Raw genomic sequence first — 14,539 nt, 5'->3', positions numbered from 1 at the left:
CCAAGTGGAAGCCTTCTTGGAGTATTGAAAAGCTCATTTATGAGAACCTCCATTGATTGTGGGGATATCAGGCCTTCTTATATTGTTTATCATAAATAGCTGAATAGAAACTCCAAAATCTTCAAGGGGCGGCATCAAAACAGTGGGACAATGGCTGATACGGCGCTGCTCCAAGCCTATGAGTTTCTATCAATGCAGCTTCTTTGAGGGTTTGAGATGGCAAGGGACATTTGAGCTTTTCATTCAGCTTTTGGAGCATCTTAGATAATTTTTGTCGCTTGGGAGGCTCCACCCCCGAGCTTTTTCAAGATAAACTTTGATAGTAGGGTGTCTAATGATGGGAGTAGAGGAGGGGCTAGATTTGTGATTAGAGATGCTGATTCCAGACTGGTTGCTGCTAGAGAGTGTCGACTCTATGATACCTGCGTCCCTGGAGCAGAGCTTAGAGCTGCTTAAGAGGGCATTACCTGCGTACGACTCACTTGAGGGCAGATCGGATTCACCTGGAAGGGGACTCGGCGACAGTGATTAGGTGGATCCAGGGTTATGCTAGGACTCGCAACGAACATCTATTGTTGCAGAATATCCACAACGATTGGGTGGATCCAGAAAATATATGGCCACCCGATTATTTATATTTATTGTGAGACAAAAAGGGATACTAATTGGGTTGCATCGTTTATTGTAAAGCTACAATGGCCTTGAGACTTCATCATTCTCTTTCCGCTAAAAAGGGCTACTGATTGGGTTTGCATCGTTTGTTGGAAAGCTGCAATGGCGTTGAGACTTCACTATTCTCTCTCTCCGGTTTTTTTTTTTAATCCATGTTCAGATTGTACGACGATTTTCCAAAAAGAATAATAATAATAAAATAGATGTATTAATCTTCCTATCTCACTCGTAGTCGGACTGCCATGGCCATAAATATTCCTCAGGAATGTCATGCGTACGACGCGGACTTCCAAATTCTAGGCACGGTATTTCCGAAAGACAAAAAGATTCTGGTCACTGTACTACCAAAAATTGGCCCCGCTTTCCTAAACAGGCCCCATCTCCTACTTTAAAAAGCCCTCTCCCGGTACCATGAAACCAAATCTCCAAAACTCCAAGGCCTCTCAGCGATGGCCATCATCTTTGAAGACATGCCAACTAAGAAAGGCCACAAGAAGGATGGCCCACTCAGCGACGCCGTCCTCGTCAAGATCCTCTTCCGCCTTCCCCTCGATACCCTCTGCCGCTTCCGCTGCGCCTCCAAGGCCTTCCGAGACCTCATCGCCGGCCCCGCCTTCCAAAGCGCCATGTTCCTCCCCACCGTCCATGGCCTCCTCCTCCGCACCGCCGCCGCCAGCGGCGGCTACCGGTACATCCCCACCAACCCCGGCCACATCATTCACGCCCTCTTGGCCTCCTCCCTCCTCGCCATCCCCGGCCACCCGGCCGACATCGACGTCCTCGACAGCTGCCACGGCCTCCTCCTCTACCGCACCTTCTCCCACCCCGACCTCTTCAACGTCTACAACGTCACCACGCGCCAGCACCTCGTCCTCCCACTCCCCTTCCTCGTCGCTGGCCTCGACGTCGCCGGCATAGCCTTCGACCCCCGCCGCTCGCGGCACTTCAAGGTAGTCCTCATCTCCAAGCCAGCCTTCAAGTCTCGCCGGGCCTTCGAGGTCTACTCGTCGGAGCGGGGGAGCTGGTTCAAGCCCCGGGTGCCCGTCGAGCTCGTCGACGGCCTCCCGGTCCTTCCACCAAAGAAGCCGGTCTTCGTCGCCGGCAAGCTGCACTTCGAAGCGCTGCAGGGGAAGCTGCTGAGGTTCGATTTCAAGAAGGAGATCTTCGACGTGCTGCCGCTGCACCGGGACTGCGTGGTGGACGCAGCCTGGCGAAGATTCGGGGATTGCGGGGGCAGCCTATACCATGCGGAGTACGATTGCAGCAGACTTCGGCTGAGGGTGTGGAGGCTGGACGTGCACGAGAGGTGGGTGCCGACGTACAGTGCAGTCTTCCCGCCGTGGTGCACCATCAAGGCGTTCCACCCGGCCGTAGAGGGGTATGTCATCCTGAGTAGCTTCGACGGGATATATTGGTGCCATCTTTGCACGCCGTTCGTAGCGGCGGGGATTTGCAGATTTGCGCATGAGAATGAATCGCGGAAGGTGGGGGAGGTGTTCCTGATAATGCCCAACTTCCTCTACTCCTTCCCAGGGCCAGACCGGTGGTGGTGCTTCTCTCCTAAAAGCTAAATTCTGACGCCAACTTTTTTTTCCTTTTTATTTTTTCTTCCCCATTAGTTACCGTTTACTAACATTGTTGATCTGCTATTCTGCTTCAGAGAAAGGAAACAGCAGAATTGTTGTCTGTCGTTTACACTTTACGTATTCATTATTCTTGCTCACTGTACAGGTGTACTGGTTGTTTGCCATACAATTTAAATTTTTAAGAAGCTTTGATTTCTCCCTGTTTATCTTTTTTGGCACTCTTCCTTTTATCAAGGGCAACAAATCCATAAGAACAGAGTAATTCATTATTTTGATGAAAACTTTTGCATGTAGTGTTGAACCCAGGTTGTCAGGTTTGTTTTGAGAATAAAACATCAGAGACCAAGCTGCAAGACATTTTGTATCACATGCCCAGATGCTCAAAGACAGCATCAGTATAGGAGTTACGGTTGCAGATGATCATCAGAATAGATACATGACAACAATAGCAATTTCATCTTGATAAAACTCCAATCAGAAAACATAACGTAAGATTGGCGAAACTAGTGGGTAATTAGTACGAGGTCATCATGAACCACTAGCAGAAAATAAGGTGGCCAGGCACAGGTAGAAACCTCATACCATAATGCCATAACCTGAATGAGTGATGCTCTGAGGCAAAAGAAGCTTGCAAAAACGCATGCACTTCCTAGAATAAAAACCATAATCCAATTGTTTTAACCATCAAGAAAGCATATAATAAGACTATGCAAACAACCAATCTTGATACAACCTTAGCACCGACTCTACATTGGTTGCGTAGAGACTGGAGAGGCATATGTCCAAGCACCATCTTCCAAAGTACCTAGGTCGACCCAAGGATGCAGTTGGTGTGCGTCAACCATAGGGAAGTACAGCAGGTTTCGAAGGAATCCAGAATTCACTCCTCGCAATCATGAACAATGTCACAAACTGGCATAGTTTTATTGTGAATGAACACACAAACAATATACCAAGTATATGATTCAGATAAACAGATAATAACACAGGAAAGTTGCAGCATGTCAAATGCCACCACAAGAAATGCCCATAGTAAATATTCACTTTCAACCAGGGGAACCAGGGTTATCTTGCACTGCAGGACTTTGTAAAATCTTGTCAACAAATCCTTGTTCATTGGCAACCTCCACAACCAGGTTTCATTAAAATTAACTTTGATGGCACTTTCAGTCAAAGCCATACGGGTGCAGGTTTTGTTTTTCACACCAGTTTGGGAAGGATTCCTCTAGCCGGTTCTTGTCCACTTCAATCTAGTTCTATTCCTGTTGTAGAGATAGTGGCGGCATGGCTCAGACTGAAGCAGCTATTCAGCATTTCCAAACAGAGAGGATTGTTCTGGAAGGTGATGATTCCACTACAGCTATTGCTTGAATTAACGGAAACTACATCATTACACCCAGTTGCTTGGAACATCAAAGCATTACAGAACATCTTCAGAGCTTCTCTTGCAACCATGTTTTTAGAGAGGCTAATCAACTAGCAAATTATCTTGCCAAAATGGCTACTACAACTCAGAGGCGGACAATCGGAATGAATGAGTTTCCTTCAGCTATTAGTCGCTTGGTGATGGCCGGTGCTTCTACTATAGCGTTTGTTCGTTTCTGAACTTTGTTCTCGCACAACCAAAAACAAAAATGTTCGCTCCCACTTTCCTATGCAAATGGATTCCCCCCAAGAGATGCTATTGGGCCTTGTGCAGGTATATTCCTTTGATATCACCATATATTTATACTACAAAACACCAATCTCAGAAACAATATGTTGATGAAAGCAACTTACTGCAACTGGGATCCTGGAACATGCCCTGCCATAAATGCTAGCCGTCCTAGATGTTGGGGAAAATAAGTCATATTAGCAAAATGATAAGACTTGCCTTAGTAATGATATCAGTCATGAGGAACTTACCTTGAGGTACAGAAGGAACATATGTTCTGAGTTCTGAGGAAACCATGTCTGAGACAAACCTCCTAAGGAAAGCAGTAGGCAACTGTGGATTTGGCAAGGCTGCTTGCAGTGAGCTCATGTCCAAAAACTGCAACAAAGATAAAAGATGCAATTTTGAGCAAAGTACAGAATCATAGAGATCTAGCTCAAAGAGTTTGCAACTATATAGCTAAAAACCCACATTGTTATTTAACGCACCTGAGTTCTGTGAGAAGTAGTAGAGACAGTCCTCATTAGATATTAGTAATAAACATCACATGTTGAAGAACAACTACCATATTCTACACCAGGATAAAAGGAAAATTGCTGTGCTAGACCTCATTTCCCATTTTATAACACACAAGCAAGGATGAACTTGGAAGTACCTATGCGATATGGTGTTTGAAATGATTTTCTGAGGCATAACCACAAATAATTCAAGCAACTTGTATCAATAACGAATATAAAAAACATGCATCTAAGTTCAAACCCAATTCACCAAAGGTTAACTAAACTTGGGAATATCATAAACCACTACGAACAAATGAATGCAAATTCAGAACTCCAATCTATAATATTCAGTTATTGTTAAATGAGAAGGCATACGAGTCATGTTCTCTTTATATAGATAATTCCCCATCTCTTTTAAGACAAATATGCGTAATCTACAACTTTGAGTTCTTCACTGTCCAAGAGGTCCAGATAAGTCAAAACTTACTTCCGTTACTAATTTTGCTTATAACATACTAAACATGATTCACATGCAAGCTTCCAATGAAATGACATGTCTGACGTCCATCTCTGTACCCATAGCACTCTGAAACTTTTGTTGAAACACTTGAGTACAAGAAAGCAACCTTTGATGGGTTGAAAACAGTTAGGCAGATATGAACTTCTGAAGGTTAACAACAGTAAGTTGCAAATCAATCATTATGTTGACATCTCCACCTCACCTCAGAGACTATAACATATGGGAGAAAAGCAGAAAAAGCACTTATTGTCACTGGTTTTTCCACATTAAAATATTCCTTACCTGAGAGCTGTTTGTATCTGTAAGTCCTTTAACTTCATGTAAACCCACTTACCACTGATCAGTAATTGATAATGAAGATTCATGAGTGGCAGAATTTTGTACTGAAAACCACTGTGAGTCATTATTTATTGATGCAAATAAATCGGTTTTCCCCATAGGTAACTCTCCACCAGGAGGCACCACAGAAGGAAGTCCCTTAGTTGTTTCAGAACTAGGTCCCACTTGATGAGGTAAGTCAAATGTAGCCCATCCAACAGTTTCTGGTGAGGGAACAGCCAAAGTTTTCTGCTCAGATGGGGTAGTAGATGAGGACTGACGATATCCACAAACAAATCCATAGATGGAGTCAAGGAAGTGATTGATTGGTGCTCAATTGATAGACTGAAAGGGTCCTGGTTCATGGCATGTGCAGAAGCATATAACTGTGAACCGGGGGATATGGATGGCTCAGATTGCTGGGTTCCAGGAGCATGCTCAGGCTTAGGGACTATATCAATTAAGCTGCCTGAATTAACTGACTTCAGATATACTGAGTTGCTCTCAGAAGATCCAAAGCTGCCTGATGATGCAGTTCTCTGATTTTTTTTTTTTTAAGAAAAAGGATAAACTTGTCATGTGTATGAAATTCTAACTCAACCGCTTTACCTAAAAAAAGGGCAAATTACAATCAGTAGCAAGAGATGTATCACTCACCAAGTGTCGGATCCATCTAAATTATTGTTAACATTTGTCTCAGAGTATATATTCAATGTCTGGGGCTGTCCATCTTCAATTAAGATATTCCTTGCTTGTTGTGAAGGAGAGCTACTATATCCTTCATCTTCAATGTTTGGTGACTGACCATCAATCCTAAGCAGATCTCCTCTGCTAGACCTGAGTAGTCTGAATTCCTCAAAGCATAATTTTCATTGGCAAATCTGTCCTCATACATTTCCTCTCCCTGACGACCTGGACTGTATATGAAGCGAGAAATCTTCCCTTCATAATGCCCACGATTTGAACCAGGTTTTCTACTCAACATCCCACTTTGCTTTCTGTCGCGCCTTTCTTCATATTGATATTCATAAGGTGGACTGAGGAAAGGAATGATAAGAAATGGCCCTCCTGTGTTCTTCTTCATGGTACTTACAGCTCTATCCGGAAAATGAAGACCTCAATGTTAATAGTAATAGATGAGTGTGTAATAAGGAATAAGTTGTTCTGGGAATAAAAGGGCATGAAAGCATAAGATGCACAAATGAACTTGGAATCTGAAACACAAATAAGTTGGTATTATGTTAGAAATAAATCACCTGCATGTATCTAGGTCGCTTGTCAGAGGACCTCCCTCAAGGATATTTCTTATCCACATCAACATTTTTTATGAATTCCCTAATCTTGTAGACATTGCTGCCACAGAAAACAAGGTCAAAATGGTACCTTTTCTTCATAAAATATTGTAGTACAAAATTCACGACCACATGTAATGAGTAACTTTACCTGCTATCAAGTAATCTCATTTGTTGCATGTCCCAGTCCTTTAGAGACATTTACCTTGCACACTGCAACAATCAATTATCACATGAAGATGGGGACAGGATATTTTATTTTCTGCCAAATAAAGAAAATCTAGTGAGCATATAACTTATATCTGTACCTGATTACCACCCTTTTGAAGAGCCTCAACTTCTTGAGTAGTAAATTTAGCCACGGACACTGTTTTCACACAGTGAGTAAACTCACAACTGCATGATAAAGAAGATGCGCACACATCAGAAGAAAAAGAAGTATTGCGAAACTGAAATGACAATTTTTTCTGCTATTATGCAGCAAGAAATCAGTCCAAGATTCTCCAGTTGCAGTAATATGAACATTCCAGCAAGAAGTTAAGTGCAAACAATAATGAACAGGAATTCTCCACACTTGTTGACGTATCTGCATCTGTTTGGCAATACATAAGATGGCATATGACTTCCTCGAGTAAATATGCTTAGCAGTTGAAATGTATTACAAGAAACCAAATGAATGGCATGAAAGAAGGGGCATCAAAAAAAGGAAGCTGTAGTACATCATGTTATATCACCAATCCTAGACTATGACAATTGAATGAGCATGATAAAGAACTTCTCAACATAACTCTTCTACCCTTTTAGACAGTGATAAAAAGTACAGCATCTAAACAAAATGGCAAATGCTGGAGTTAATTCAACTGTTTGATCCATTGATTATACTATGGTTATCTAATGCATACCCATAAAAGTGGGATAAGATTAAATTATCATGACTAAGCTTCTGCAAATGCAGAGTATTTACAAGTGCACAATTTTACAAGAACTGCATTTCATAATGTGGTAATCTCTGCTCGAAAGTGACCCGAAGGTCCGAGCAGCTATATACACAGTTCAAAGTAGAAGTATTTCCCATTTTCAAGCCCCCACATTCACTGGTTTGTCTGCTACTTCTTGCAATGTAAAAGTTATCACACGTTATTTTCTAGCCAAAAAAGTCAATTTTTTTCCAAAAAAAAGGGAAAAGCATGAGAAGCCAAGAAATTTCACATCATTTTAGAGTATCTTGTATGTTATACAAGGTCTTTACTTGTATAATTTATACAAGTTTGAAATTTCAGCCAAAAGCAATCCATTTTGGCCAAAATATATCTGTTTAAGCCAATACTGTGCCACTTTTATTTTTGGGTTTTGTCAGGTTTCAGTGGTTTCAGCTGGTCTCAATCAGCCCAAATCGAACTGAAACCAATTAAAAGCTTTTTCTATATGATAATTCCAGGCTCTTATCTCTTGTTACTTAACCTTATACAGACTCTTAGAACCTTCTTTTGAATATTGTACTGTTAGAAAGCCCATTCTACCTTGAAATTCTTGAAATTTATAAAGCTTAACATCTGATTGATGATTCCTTTGGTCCAATTTATCATTGACTAGTTATCTGCACTGATGTGACCATTTATTAGATATACAAAGACGAATCAATGAGTAGTTAAGTCATTTTTGCTGAAATTGCTTTGTTTTTTAAATTTCCTATTTTAAAACCTACTCAAGATGTTGTTGCATCTACTAAAAATTTCAGGCTATTGATAAATATATGCCCTATCAATCTTACTTCTTACTATAGATAATGCCAAAGCCTTGGAAACCAGTTTTGAACAGCTGGCCTCCATAGCCTAGAGCCTCTGTCATGTTAAAAAGTCCCATGTCGGTGGAAATAATTCTCCCAAGATCAATTACCAAGCACCTGGAAGAAAGCGGGGAAGTGCTATATTTTTCTTCTTCTTTTTTTTTTTTTACCTTTACAGCAGGTAGCTGATAGAGATAAGAGTCTTTCCTAGTGTCAACTATGAAGAAAGTTTTTTAAAAAACATATATTAGATATGTCAAGATCTAGTGTGCATTAGTTACAATATTCTTGAAATCAAGTTGGGAATTGAATAAAAAAGGCTCAAACTTATTTTATCCATTTTTAATCAATTACCAGTCAGTCCATTAACACGATTAGTTTTCCATGTTGAAGTTAATTCTGCAACATTCCAGTAAATTCTATGCAGGACCTAAAGTAGTAAAGAATGGAAATCATCCTCCATCGCTCATGCACCCAAAACAAAAATGGAAAGTTTTTAAGAGCATGCAATTAGAGTTGTTTTAGGCTCAAAATTTGTTTAAATAACATCTACAGTATGAAAAATAACAAACATACGCATGCTCCTTCTCTTATTTGTTTCATTGAAAAATTGTCGATGTTCCACTCTCTCTTCTTTTCTTCTAGATATGGCGAGGACTAAATCCAAAGCAAAAGTTTATTGTTCAGAACACATTTTCCTTTTTTCATTTCTAGATGTAGCAAACAAAACATCCAACATGAAACCAGATTTTACAAACTATCTAGCTAGTGAGTAATCAAAGCTAAACATTCTGGATTATGCAGTCACCTAAACAAATAAGCCAGCAGTGCCAACAAAAGATAGCTTGACATCAGGTCCAGTCCAATCCTCAAAACATCAATGCCCCATCAAACTAAATACACTTATATGCATCTCATCATAATCAAATAACAACTGATCAATTTAGTATAGAAATACTCTAACAAAATCTTTCCTCCAGAATCAGAGAAAGCATATGTGGAGAACACAAATCATTTCCTACAAAAATGACCAAATCATTTCTTTGCAGTTCAGCAACAATAACAAAGATATCAATCTGTTCCAAACAATGAATCAGCATGTGTAGGAGGCTCAAATATCATGAGCTAAACAGAACCAAATCAAATACTCACTGAATCCCGCTGCAAGTCATGAAGACAAAAGTCTAAAAGTTTGTATACACGTGCTGCGGACCCTGTACCACAAGAAAGAGCATCAACAAACACTTCGCCATATTTTTCAAGAAGAACCTCCCGATTACTGATTATAAAAGCCAAATTTTTTGAGAAAAATCTTCATTTACGCCATATTTTACAATAAAAAAACTTCCACTTACTAATTAGAACGGGAAGAAGACGCCCATCTCGATCAGTTAAGCAACTATAAGGTGACAAAAAAGAAAAAGAACTTAAGAAAAATTACCAGGCTGTTGCAATGGATGCACTTTCTATTGGGAGGAAGCTTCAAGAGACCTCTGATGATCGTCTCATTTCTCTCTTCCTCCCTTTTACTACTCATTTTCGCAAAGAATCACAAGAAACCGAGTCCAAAAAGGCCATGATTGCAAACGAAACCTTTGCGAGAACCCAACAAATTCTGCAAAAAGTTGGGTCTTTTCTGCTCCGAATCAAAGTTATAACCCCCAAAAAATTAGTCCAAAACCGATTCTTGCAGCTCCTAGCCTAAACTCATCCACTGCTGACCTAGAATTCAACAGCAACCGATCGATGGATCCGATTCCACTGCAAGGGTTTAAACCCAAGATTCGCTTCAGAAAACTAGGGTTTCCACTTCGAAGGATCGAATTCTCCAAGAAATAAAAGTACTTGGGATTCACATTTAGGGTTTCTGGAGCTAGAAATTTGAAGAAATGTGGGGAAGTCTGGATTGATCCAAGTGGAAATGAGGATTTTTTTTTCAAATTATTAAAGGAATAAAAAAGGCCAAGAGACAAGTGGTGGTTCCCAATTGCATCCACCTAGAGTGGATTCGGCTACTGTGATCGAGGGAATTCGAAGATGGTGTGCGATAGACCACGAGTTTCTGCTTTATAACATCCCAAGGATGGCGGAGGACCGTGGCTCTTTTAGGACCACTTATCAGGAGACAAATGCAATTGGGTGGCCTCTTTTATGGCGCGAAATTTTTTTTTCTCTGAGTAAACCAGACATAAATTTTTTGATTGGGATTCGATTCTGATTGGAGCCGGCCTCCAAAGAGTGGGATAGGTATATGATAGAAAAGATGATGATTAGCCCCACTTAGTTTGGAAAAAATAAAATCTCATTTTATCCACTTGAAATCGGCACTAGGTTTTGAATGTTCTACTAATAATCTAAATTCTTGCCTCTGTGTTTGCAGCAAGAAGACTGGGGTTTAGTTATGGAGATAAAAATAAAAAGAAATATGCAGTCTTCCACCAATTTTTGGGAGAAAAAAAAAGTGCAGTATTGTGAGCATTACAAAGATGACCAAGTTGAGGTGTGGATGTGGTTGTCAAGATTTAATTTGTCTATGGGAGGCTTAAGAGCATTATGGCCATTTGAGGACAGATGGTTTGATTGTGTAAAAGAAAGACTACAGATGAGATGCTAGAAACTGTGATCAGTTTTACACGAAAGGATAGTGTATAATTTGCAAAGATATAGATGCAGGTGATGAAATATTTATGACATCACTACTTCAAAAAAAAATTATAACAGCTTGCTTATATTGGAAATAGACTGCCTGAGTTCGCTCTAGTGTGAGAGCAATAATGAAATTGTGTGTTGGGGTCACTATTTCTTCTTGTTTTTTCTTGTTCTCGTATGTTGTGCCCCTAAGTTCATTATCTTGGGTGAGTTATGCCTCCCTCTTTTATCAGAGAAAGGAAAAAAAAAGAATTTAGTTAAAGCCTGTATGGAATTCTTTGCTTATGATTATGGCCATAATCTGTTCTATCATAGTCTATGGTAGCTCAGCAATAATTCTCTTCTTTAATATAATGATTCATGTATGCATATCATCGCCCTACATTGAGATTTAGGAAAGTAAAAGGATCTTTTAGTTATTCTTAATTAGTTTGAGTGGTCTCTTTGTATTTATAAATCTAGTTTTATCTGAAAATATTCATACACTAGAAGGTTAAGTTGCCGGAGGTCATGTTTGGTCATTTAGCTCACCTTATGCACTGTCCCTACATGATTACTTCCAGATTTTGCTAGCATGTCGACTGGTTCTATAAATTATTACACAACAATATCAATAATTTTGCCAATCTGATGAATAATTGTGTTTTGTTTACTAACTAGATAATACATTTGCACGGGTAGGTCCTCACTGATTATAGTGTGGCTAAAGTTCTCGACTCTAGGTGGGAAGAGTATAGCCTGATAACAATGCCCCAAGCCAGCTTGCCCTCTCTGTGGCAAAGAAGATGAAATGACTAACGATCTATTTCTGAAGTATTCCTTCACAATAATGGTTTGGCCACAGAACATCAATAAAGTTCTAGTGCCCTCACTCCCTCCAACAATGGAAGAACAATAGAACACATAGAGAACAAGAATAAAAGGTAAAGAGAAGAAAATAGGATGGGACTGCATGTTCTCCATAGTGTGTTGGTGCCTATGGAAAGAGAGAAATAAAAGGATTTTTGAAATTCAAGCTACATCTTCAGGACTTGTGACTCGGAAGGCAATATCCCTTCTCTAAGATTGGAAGTCCTTTTACAATAGAAAAGCAAAAGAAATGATCGTGGAGATTTGCAATACTGTTATAGGAGCAGTAGAGGAAAGCCCATGTACATGACTTCCATGATGTACAAAAGAAAAGACAACAAAGCACGTTACTCAGGAAGAATGAGATAGTCGAAGTCATAAATCCACAAACTCATGTCTTCGGTTGTTTTTTTGTAAGGGTTCGGGATTAGTCCTTTTCTAATCTAATATGTACATAATTCTTATTTAATATAACAAAGGGTGGCACAACCTCCCATTCAATAAAAAAAAAACAATGCCCCAAGCCCTAACTCACAAAAATTGAATACTTCAAATAGTGTTTTGATTTTTCGGCAAGATCAACATAACTTTAGATAGTCTCTTAGTGAAACTTGGGATATTTACATTGAATATAATTTTTACCTTCGAGTGTAAGGCCTGTAATTTATTTTTGCAGCTCATGAGATAATTCAAATTGACAGAAAGAAAAATGAGATGAAAAGGCACCCGCATACTCTACCTACCTACTGTGTGATGGTAACATATAGATGAAATTGATCACTAACATTTAGCACTCCACAGGACTGCTAATTTTATGATGGATTTGTGAGGCATGTCACTCTAACAACACCACCCGGCCGGTATGCCGCCCTCATGGCATTTCTTATCCCATTATTCTTAATAGATTGGTCAGATGTAGCCAGCCAACCCAGAGGAATGAGACTTGCCATTTTGGTGAACGAAACATAATGGACAAGAGATGGTAGAAAAGCTGGCTATCAGATTCATCAACAAGACCTGCCATAAATGAAACCATGCTTATCATTGAGGGGACTATGGCATTGGGTTGAGATTTCCTTTCTTTCCATATTTGCCTGGACATAGCTAGAAATAGGAATGTATGGGGACCTAAATGGATTCATGAAAGATATGGAGATATGAGGTTAATGACATGACATAGAGAAGCAGATATTTCCCAAAACGGCTTGGCACATATCAGCCTGTTTGGATAATCTAGTAGAATTTAGATTGAATTTTTGCTGGATTCATGGACTGGAAAGTCCATTTGAATATGGCCTGCATCAGGTTATGTTTTCCTTCTAGGTGCAGTAAAAAACAAAACTGTGTGGCTCGACAGTAACCAATGGCGAAAACTCAAAAATCCATAATTTCCCAGTAGAACCCTATTTCGACCAAGTTCCGAAATCGAAAAAAAGAATCAGTTTTCCGACCAGGTTGCCCTCTTTTCTTTTCCGCACCAACCCTGATTATCAAATCGGGTATATAGCTCAGTTGGTAGAGTATTGGGCTTTTAACCTAAGCACCATGAAAGTTGAATATATTGCTTACAGCAATGCAGCCTTAGAGACAATCTAGATAAAAAATTTCTTGCAAATTTAAATATTAAATAAATAGCCGACGGGCCTATAGAAACTATGTATGATAATCAAGCAACAATATGCAGCAAAAAAAAATGGCGAACTCTATTCGAAAGGAAAGCATATAGATTGTCAATATTACTATATTTTTGACATGGTACAAAAGAATGAAATTATTGTGAATTATGTATCTATAAAAGAAATGGCAGTGGATTCGATAACTAAAGCAATTGCTCCTGAAATATTCAAAGGATATATCTTATCAGGGAGTGTTAAAGAACAATGATCTCAACCTAATTGGACAAGTGGGAGGGGTTGGATTGAGTGACCAAATAGCTCTCGATGCAACAGTCAAATAACCTTGCATGATGTATTTTCTTCTTCCTTAATTAAATAATTTTTATTATTTAAGGCACTAACTAGAATGAGAGGTATTTGTTTGATTGGCTTTGTAGGGTTTGACATGGTCAAATAAATTGTTAGGTGGTTGCCCTTTAGCCCATTATATGTTTAACAGGTAAGTTTGAGCATGCACACAGCCCTAAGGGTAGCAATTTATGACCCAACCTGTTATTCCAATCCATCAATCTGACCTGCTAAGCAGATTCGGATTTGATATAAATGAGTTCGGATCATAAACAAATCAACCTGTTTTGACCTTTGACATATTTAACCTGTTTTGACCTATTTAATAATTAGGTTGGATCACCCATTTAACCTATTCAAGATCTATTTAATCTATTTAAAATATACCTAACCTATTTCTATTATGTTTAACCTAACCCGCTTAACCTATTTAAATCTATTTAATCTATTAAAAATACGTTTAACCTATTTAACCTGACTTAACCTGTTTAATAAATAGATTATATGGGTCATATTGGGTTACCTGCTTAATAAACAGGAGGTCCAAACCTCAATTTTTGATCTATTTAATAAACAGATCGAGTTTGGGTCGATAAACTTTTGATCTGATCTGACCTGATGTCACCCGATTGCCACCTCTACACAGTCCATATGAGTTCTTAGCAAGGAGATTGCAAGACACTTGGCTACTCAAGTGGTCGTCCATCTACTTCTAAGGTTAGTATGTCACCCTTCAACCAATTGCGAAA

At 39.4% G+C, this 14,539-nt stretch overlaps 1 protein-coding gene and 1 long non-coding RNA gene across 4 annotated transcripts; one reads left to right on the top strand and one right to left on the bottom strand.

Moving 5' to 3' along the window:
• Positions 1–1,121: 1,121 nt before the first annotated feature.
• LOC103696823 (F-box/kelch-repeat protein At3g23880-like) lies at positions 1,122–2,243 on the top strand. Its single transcript, XM_008778544.2, has one exon. It carries the CDS (start codon positions 1,122–1,124, stop codon positions 2,241–2,243), a length of 1,122 nt encoding a protein of 373 aa, XP_008776766.2.
• A 920-nt stretch (positions 2,244–3,163) lies between these two features.
• LOC103696822 lies at positions 3,164–10,370 on the bottom strand. 3 transcript variants are annotated; one of them, XR_003383386.2, is made up of 9 exons: positions 9,770–10,370; positions 9,481–9,542; positions 9,137–9,346; positions 6,851–6,938; positions 6,694–6,755; positions 6,507–6,603; positions 5,908–6,347; positions 4,164–5,789; positions 3,164–4,083 (listed from the first exon to the last, which is right to left on the bottom strand). It is a non-coding gene; the product is annotated as an uncharacterized LOC103696822 (long non-coding RNA). The 3 variants fall into 3 exon arrangements; XR_602466.4 differs by lacking the exon at positions 9,137–9,346 and having other exon boundaries at positions 4,164–4,290; positions 4,401–5,789; positions 9,770–10,369; XR_602465.4 differs by lacking the exon at positions 9,137–9,346 and having other exon boundaries at positions 9,770–10,368.
• Positions 10,371–14,539: the final 4,169 nt, after the last annotated feature.

Source organism: Phoenix dactylifera, unplaced genomic scaffold (genome assembly GCF_009389715.1).
Source record: "Phoenix dactylifera cultivar Barhee BC4 unplaced genomic scaffold, palm_55x_up_171113_PBpolish2nd_filt_p 001683F, whole genome shotgun sequence".
In the NCBI taxonomy this organism is placed as follows: Eukaryota; Viridiplantae; Streptophyta; class Magnoliopsida; order Arecales; family Arecaceae; genus Phoenix; species Phoenix dactylifera.
This window is presented reverse-complemented; position numbering and strand designations above follow the sequence as displayed.